Source organism: Pinus tabuliformis, chromosome 1_2, assembly GCF_031772625.1.
Source record: "Pinus tabuliformis cultivar Carrire ecotype Pingquan chromosome 1_2, CPIR1, whole genome shotgun sequence".
In the NCBI taxonomy this organism is placed as follows: Eukaryota; Viridiplantae; Streptophyta; class Pinopsida; order Pinales; family Pinaceae; genus Pinus; species Pinus tabuliformis.
This window is the reverse complement of record NC_142298.1, coordinates 133,257,356-133,266,579: the sequence shown is the minus strand read 5'-3', so window position 1 is coordinate 133,266,579 and position 9,224 is coordinate 133,257,356. Positions and strand designations below refer to the sequence as shown.

The window sequence follows — 9,224 nt, the reverse complement described above, 5'->3', positions numbered from 1 at the left end:
TATTTGCTTGAACACGTGTCCTATAAATAGCAAAGAGATAAAAGCTTTTGTTATGAAAAAGTTTTTCAAGCGTACTTGGGATAATGAGCCAGGAAGAAAAAATAAATACTATATTTAAGTGTTTAATCCCACTCATAGTCATCAGCCAAAAGCATACATAGAGGCCAATATCTCTTGGAGAGCCAAAATTCTTATTGCTCAGTTAAGGACTAATTCTCATAAACTCTGTTGTGAAACAGGGCGTTGGAAAAGACCAAAAGAAGTGTGGTAGGAAAGAGTATGCATTTTTTGTTCTTCCGGAAAAGTGGAAACCAAAAAAAAATAGAAAAAAATTCAATTTAGAATGTGAGGTCTTCAAAGACAACAGGAGAGTTGTGCAGATATGCTGGCAACTAGCTCTTGGGATAATCTATTTAGCGAGGGGTTTGTCGAGAAGTTGGGAGCATTTATTTTGAAGCTTCACAGAAAAAGGGTCGAATGCATCAAATAGATGAAGAAGTAATTTGCCTCATAGGCTATCTTTAGCCTCGTGGACGTTAAAATAATTTCTTTCTTTATATATATATATATATATATATATATATATATTTATTTATTTTTTTCATTTTTTAAGTTGCATTTTTGAATGCATAAATGGATTCAACCTTTTGAAAATCCCTTGAATACATGGAATAAAATAGCTTAAATATGCAATTCCAACAAATATTTGCTCAATTCAAAATTAACCCTTAATAAAAGGGTCAAAATGTAAGAATGATACTTGAAATGCTATAACAATAAGAATTTAATTCTTCAATTACTTTATACAATATATAAATATTTTATTATTATTATTATTATTTTAAACGCTAATATAATATTTAAATTATCTGAATGAAGGCTTTTGTGAGTAGAATTATTTAAACATCTATCTTCCAAATCCATCACATAAATGTATCAATTGTCAAAGATGCGTTTCAAACCAACTAATACGGTTCATCATCAGGACAATTAGATGAAGATAATTTGATCCAACATAGATATAAAAAGAGGAAGGAGTCAAAGAACTAAAGAACTAGGTCAAAAGTAAAAAAGACAAACCGTTGGAATATATATATATGAATTGATGTTATGATAATTCAATATTATTAAACACTAACCAATCTCAAATAATACTAATATTAATCAATACATTTAAGTGATGGATCTTTAGGACAAATGTTTAAATATGTACCCATGAAATAATTTAGTTAACATGAACTTTCTGATATTTTATTTATAAATTACATTATCCACATTAAATTTATGGTACAAACTAAATTAGTTAATATGGATATTAAAATGATTTATTTACGTATCCAATTGAAATATAAAAATATAAATAATATCAATTTTTTTTTTTTTAGTTACTTTAACAGAGTTTTAAAAGTTGATATAAAATTATCTTATTTCATATGGACATGGAAATATTTTATTTATATCTCTGAGAGAGAGTAAAATATTTTTACCATTTCTCCTTTGTATTGGGTTGTAATATCAAGAACCAATAAAGCAAGCACAATTAGAGTGAGACTACGTTTTATAATACTTAGTAAAACTCTCTATATATATATATATATATTCTTTTTTAATTATAGTCTACATTATTTGTTTTTTTTTAAGGGATACGTGTCAACTCCACATTGAGAACAAATAAAATTATACATCACTCTCACACTGGGCTGTAGAATGAGCCTTTCGATTCAATAACATTGTCGCTTTGTCAAGGAACGCTTTTTCCTAAAAGCATAAAAGACATAATTTTCTCTAGTTTGGCATGTCTCCATGGTGAAATGAAGTTTATATGTGTCTATGGGTTTGACTTTGTTCACACTTTGAGTGTTGGTGAGGTTCATGTGTATTGTTTGTATCTTTTTGAGAGGGGAAGTTTTAACACCATATAGTTTATAGTGTTGTCCTTACCAATTAAACTCCATGAACTGTTCTTCAAGGTTTGTAGTATAACTTCCCAATTGCATCAACCATTCCACACCTAGCACTATATCCATCTCTTCAAGCAGTAGAGTGAAGAGTTTTGTTCATAGTTACATCTCTCGTATTTGAATTGCTACCCTGTGACATTTTCTACTACTTCTTCGAACATTTTTCCATTAGCAACCATCACGATGAGATTCTTGGTGGGATACACAAAAGGTTTAGTTGTTTAGCAACACCAATGTCTATACAATTGTGAATACTGTCAAAATCTACGAGCATTGTGACATTTCTACCTTTGATGACCCCTTTAAGCCTTAGGGTCTTAGGTTGTGGTTGCCATGTCATTGTTGTTGGTGGATTTTTAGAGTTGTTTTCTTTTTCCTTAAAGATTGGATCCTTTCCATTCTAAGATGTGGTGGAACATATTTTGTAATCAATGGTTCTAATTGGTCATTTGGAGTAATTATCTTTCCTTGAGGTTGTTGTCTTCATTTCTATTTGGCTAAACACATAAGATTGAAGCTAGTGATGATTTTTGTGGTGTATCATCATGGTCTGAATCTGCGTTGTATGTTATTGTGGTTTCATCATCTAGCTTATGTACTTCTACTTGCCTTCCATCCATAATTTTATAGTAGCGCAAATGTACTTCTACTTGCCTTCCATCCATAATTTTATAGTAGCGCAAGGACAAAAAAATGTTAATCGAAAAAATTAATAAACTAATAGAAAAGACAGATAAAGTTGACAAGTTAATAAAAAATGCCAAGAGTCGTAGCAAATCCCATTAAGAATGATGAAGGATGACAAAGACAACACTATAACCACTTTAACAACAGTCCTTTTGTATATGTTAAACAAAATTGTATAATAAAAATACTATTGATTGATGAAATAAATAACCACTTTAACAACAGTCCTTATTGTATATGTTAAACAAAATTGTATGATAAAAATAGTATTGATTGATAAAATAAATAACCACTTTAACAACCGTCCTTATTGTATATGTTAAACAAAATTGTATGATAAAAATAAGTCCTTATTGTATATGTTAAACAAAATTATATGATAAAAATAGTATTGATTGATAAAATAAATAAATATGATTATGCAATAATCATTGCAATAATTTACTTTATAGCATTGATGGGTCACGAGTTAAAAAGGTACCTACTTCTTAGCTTTTAAGTAAATAATTTAATATTATTTATATTTATAATTATGTTTATAACAATAAATAAATCAATCTAGATTTTAAATGTTAATCCGAATGAAATATCAATTTTAAATGAGTATAAGGTTTCAAATGTTAATCCAAATAAAAGATCAATTTAAATTTTAAGATGCTTTAAAATTGATTAGTATGGTTTGATTGTTTACAATAACAAGCACCAAAGAATCTCCAGAACGAACTAACTCCCTTTGTAAAGAATCAAAGCATTTGATGTAAAAAACAAAACTTCTAATGTAAAAAACAAAACTTCTTAAAATTTATCATATTCTGCTCTTAACTTCAAAAGTTTCTAGAACATTCTGACTTTTATGCACTTTTGAATGGTATTTGAAGGTGGATCTCTGACATGGAATTTGACGGGAAAAATGCCCGTCATAAGGCATTTTCCCCGTATTTGATGTTCAAAATTCTTTAATGGCCGTTTTCACTGATGTGTTTGGAGCTACCCAAAACGTATTATTGATTGTCTATATTTTCCTAAAAACGTCATTAATATCAGGAAATTTCCAATATATATAGTCGTAGTTGCAAACTTCAGTGAAGGCAGTAGACTAGACATGTCACGAACATCAACAGTTACCTGGATATTCACCCACCCACCCTGTCGGCCTACATAAAAATATCAGATACCTTGTAAATCTGGTTAACCTAGCTCCTCCTACAAATAAAATGGTCAGGAGGAGGGACCGAGTCTAAACAAATAAAACAAAATTATCACAGGGGAGCAATATGACATTTAATAGGCGTACAAATTACATTAATACAAGACAATGAGATGTGTGAGGGAGTAGCACAATTCATTCATTTAACGCCCTTTTCCATGTCAATCCTGATGCAACCCACATGCAATCACAACCGACCAGAATAAGCTTCGAAATTGCTATGCTGCTGCATTCAAAGCAAAATAAGATTATAATATTTTTGCCTCGAATGGAATTGCACCTTTCCAAGGCAGAAAATGTGAAAGCCCCTGCCACGCTTTTCCAATATTTGGTAGGTTTTTAAAAGATTTGTTGGCATAAGTTGACATGGACGATCTGATTATCTGCCCTGAGGATTTTTACGGCAGTGTTTCTGATCATGATGGGAGGACAGAAGAGAGCATCCGCTGGCGAGTTGGTGTTGTGGATACCATATATGAAGATCATGAAGAAGTCGTTGTTCATCAAACCCTTTCAGGGATGCGATGAATAACACAGGTGACAATGGCATGAATCTAGCTTTCCCCAAAGATGGCCCCTACATTTTACTCGAAAGCGATCGTAATGCCATCGTATACACGGCTAGTCAAGAGATTCTGCGATGAAGCGTCTGGTCATGGGTTGAAACCACAGGGTGTCCAACAACTATTACAGTGTACATTAAAGGCCACAGTTTCAAGCTTCACAAGGTGATTTTCATCTCAAATTTGATTGAATTTCATTTTGGAAACATACAATTTAAAATCCTGATCTTTTTCGGTTGCTTTGAATGACTAGTTTCCATTGGTTTCCAGAAGTGGTTTTCTGAAGCGAACGAGATTTATCTCCCACAAACCTTCGCTGGAGGGGCATAAATTTTTGAAATGATAGCAACTTACTGCTACGGTTCCTCAATTCTCATGAATCATTTCAACATTGTGACTTTCATATGCACGACAGAGTTTTTAGAGATGACGGAAGAGTATTGTAAAGGTAATATTTGCAAGAAAATTGAATTTTATTTCAACTAAGTAATATTGAAAAACCAAGAAGACGCGATTGAAGTTCTCTGAAACTGTAAAAATATTCATCCTTCGGCTGAAGAAATGCTTATTGTAAGTAGCCGCGTTGAGGCTATTTCTATGAGGGTACTAAAGGGCCTTTTTGGAACAAGATATCAGCGAAACGAAGGCAATTCTGTGGAAAGTTGTGAGAACTAGTGGATAAATGATCTGTTGACACTATTGTTTGATTATTTTGGATAGATAATTGCCTGTATTCGAAGGCGGGAAATGCCGGAGAAACTCATTGGTCGAGTGATATTTTTTAAGTAGATCATTGGATCGTTGACATTTTGAGGGCCAACGATTACAGACGCAATTTTCATGATAACTCTTTGGATTGCGAAGAAATTCACGTGTTTTCAAGATTTGAAAAGAGAGGCGTTATCGATTCCATCGTCAGGCTTCTTCCCCCAGACAATGATGTTCTTCCTGTGAGCTTCTTATTTGTGATTCTTCATTATTCTCTCGCTTGGACCACGAGCTTAGAGTGTCGTGCTCAGCTGGAGGAAAGAATAGCTGCAAAGTTGGAACTAGCTACAATCAATGTTTTTAAAACTAAAACCGGTGACCGGACCGGTCCACTTAATGAACTGGTTTACCGACCAGATTTAGTTTGGTCTAAACGAACCGGTTTTATAAAAATACATTAAATAATTAATTTTTAATGAAACAAAACTTTTTTTAAGATGTAAAACCATGATTCCAAGCCAATAGAGACAAAATATGCAAAGTTTGCTCATTTATATACCATGTAAAGGTGAATATATCAAAATGGCACCGAGTGCAATACATATCATCGACAAAATAGCAAAATACATAAGAAATGAGGCTCTAAATGGCCTATAAAGTCCAAAAACAATGTTGCAAGCTATGAGGCCATTGGCCTACAGTCCTACTACAAGTCTACGGTGTACACATGATCAATCAAGTTCATCACCACTACTAGACACAGGATCATCATCAAGAGCTACATAGACATCCTCTGGTTCAGAGTCTGAGGATGCCTCAGCCTGATCTGCAACCTCAGTATCAATGCCACCAATGACAATAGAAGTGGACCTAATGGAAGCACGAGTTTGTCGACCTGCACGACTAGTGCCTTCCATTGGTTCTTTGCCTTTCCTTGATGCCGCCACTGATCCTGGTTTTGATGCCACCACATAATCTGCTTCATCCCCCGCTAAAGCCATGTCGATATCAAAATCAGCCTCAAACACAGGATCTTCAGTCTCCTCCACCCATTCTGATGTTGGATCAATATCGTCCAACACAATGGGATCTAGATCAGGTGTTTTGCTCATCATTTGGTTCCTCCTCAGTCGAAGGTTGTATTGCATGAAAACAAGATCATTTAACCGTTTTTGTTCCAAACGGTTTCTCTTCTTCATGTGTATGCGCTCAAAAACAGACCAATTGCCCTCACAACCTGAAGCACTGCAAGTTTGACTGAGGACTCTAATTGCAAACCTTTGCAATTGAGGACACTGGCCACCAAATGACTCCCACCAATGTGCTGTAAAGAAAAAGACATTAATTAGTAACTTAGTTTATAATTTGAATTGTAAACAACGTAAACAATTTTAACTTGAAAAGAAAAACAAATTGGAAATTGGAATTGCTTACCTGGTTGGTCCACATCTCTTGCCATCTTTGCCAAGTTTTTGCCAAAAGTACCACCTACCATATTGAAAACAGTAAGCTGTCTATGTATTTCCAACTAGTCTGCATGGCTAGGGACCATGCGCTCCAAGCAATCAATCAATCCATCTCTGACCTCCCCATCATGCAGATCTCCTAGCCGATTTTTATAGTGATACTTTGGGTTTACCTAGCTGCATGTATAGGATGATGGAGTTGATTGTTCCATCTGTTATCAATGATCTCCCATATACGGCCATATTTAGCTAACCTGTCCTTGTAAGCTGCTCGTATCTACTCCTTTGCCTGATCCATAGCCTCATAAATGAAGCCCATGGCCAATCTTTCCCCATCCACCAACCTTAGCACCTTAACAAGGGGCTCGGTAATTTTCACAAGCTCTAGAGACTTTTTCCTAAAATAAGTGTCTAACACTTTCTTTTTGGTGTCTTTTCCATCTGGTCTACGAGCCCACCGAGATTCAAACCATTCTTCAGAGGAAAACATTTTCTGCAAGTTTTTATGTTGACCATTGAAACATTGCAACGTGAGAAAGTGAGTTGCAAATCTCGTAATTGCAGGCCTAACAAGATCTTTGCCCCCAGTGCGTTTCATCATTAGGCTCAATACCCATGAGTGGTTCTAAATGTATTTTGTAATGCACTTGGCATGCTCTACAGTGTTTTTTACCTACTCCACTTTGCCTATATCCTCAAGCATGAGGTCTATGCAATGTGCAGCACATGGAGTCCAAAATATGGTCTTATATTTGGTCTCAAGCATCTTTCCAGCAAAAACACAGTTTGAGGCATTATCAGTGATGACCTGCACAACATGCTGCTCTCCAACTTCCTGAATAATGTTATCCAAAAGCTCAAATAGAAGGGCTGCATCATTTACCTGATTAGATGCATCAACTGATTTCAAAAACATGGTTCCTTGAGGGTAAGAAACAAGGAAATTAATGATAGTGTGGTTCTTTCCATCGGTCTATCCATCTGACATGATGGAACAATCTGTTTTGAGCCATGAATCTTTAAACTCAACCAAATACTCATCAATGGAAGATATCTCTTTTTGCAAAAGAGCGTCCCTCAAGTCATGCATACTAGGCCCTTTGAAGCCCTTTCCTGCAGCTATAATAGAGTCCCACATAGCTTGGTAATAAGGTGAGCGAGCAGCATTAAATGGGATATCTGAACCATACCACCATCTAGCAATGTATTGATGAGAAGTTTCTTTGCATTGTCTTTTCCAATGTTGATCCAAAGTGGGTTGAGAACTTGGCTGGGAGGAAGTGGGATTAGAAGAGGCAATGTTGGTAAAAGATGAGAAATAACTTTGGATGTTTGTTCTCTTTGTTCCTTTTGATGGTTGGCCAAAAGAAGGATGAACATAGTGAAAGGGGTCATTGGTGGAAGGGATAGAAGAGGAGTCTTGAATCTCATAATCATCAAACCCACTTTCTTTCATGGCTTCTAATAATTCCCTCTTCCTTGCAATGTCATCTTGGATGGCCTTCTCCCTAGCCTTATCCTCATAAAATTTTTCAAGCTTGGAAATGTATTCTGCCCTAATAGGACCTAATAGTGCATTTGGTGCATCACATGGCTTTACTTGGCCTCTTATCCCAGCCAAGTGTTGTTTCAACCTAAGAATACCCCCACCTCCAATAGATTTATGGCATAATTTGCATATCATTTTTCCATCAATTACATCACAATGAGCCCATGCACTGTCCTTTCCTTTTGGAGCCATGTTTGCTTGAAATAATAACAGCTTGCAAAGAAATCTGCCATTTAAAAAAAAAAAATGCAGCTAAGCAACATGGAAAACCAAAAATAAATGTAGGAAAACAAATGCACATGCAAGCTACAAAATTTGATAGCATAGAGCTAGAGAGTTCATAGCATAGATGATAGATCATAGAAGTGAGAAGTTTATAAATTTATAACACATAAAAAAAATTAATTCATGGATAGCAGTGAAATGAGGAATTTTCAAGTGCAAATCCTTACTTGGAAATGCAAACTAGCTTCCTTAGCCTCCTCTTGAAGATGGCAACTCCACTGACAGCTACACACTATCTCCAAAATAGCTCAAACTCCAACTCCAAGATGACTACTTCAGCAAAAACTCAACACTCTCCAAGCTCACAAACAAACTCACAAACACTCACAAACACTCCAAATCAGTGGTGTTAGACAAATGAGACTAAAAGGGGCCTCTTAAAGGCTTGGAGGTGTTTTTGGAGGGAAAACACTCTTAGTTTCCCCCAAAACCCCTAAAACACAGTCAACAATACGCTTTTTGGAGTTTACAGTGGGCGTGCCTCTAACCAGCTGGTTTAGGACGAAACCAGCGGGTTTGATACAAAACTGGCTAGTTCCGTCCTAAACCGGCCGGTTAGCACCGGTTTAGGGTAAAAATTGGCGAAATGGGCTAATGAACCGGGTTTTTGGCCGGTTTTGACCAATGGGCTTGCTAACTGGGCGGTTAGACCAGTAACGGGTTAGCAAGACCAGTGTTTAGAACTATGGCTACAATCATAGATTTCCTACTTCCATTCAAGATAGACGAAGAACAACTTTTTGCATCCAGGTCCGAAATTAACAGTGTGCAGCGTGTTGTTTCTAATGATATAGCTAG

General features: G+C 35.5%; 1 protein-coding gene across 1 annotated transcript in view; it reads right to left on the bottom strand.

The window, feature by feature from the left end:
- Nucleotides 1-3,766: 3,766 nt before the first annotated feature.
- The window catches only part of LOC149204871 (PGR5-like protein 1B, chloroplastic), a 226,711-nt gene continuing 221,253 nt past the window's right edge, over nucleotides 3,767-9,224 (bottom strand). The window contains exon 11 of the mRNA XM_089394817.1: nucleotides 3,767-3,802. Coding sequence (XP_089250943.1) covers nucleotides 3,782-3,802 — 21 coding nt within the window. The 3' untranslated portion in view covers nucleotides 3,767-3,781. The remainder of the gene's footprint in view (nucleotides 3,803-9,224) is intronic.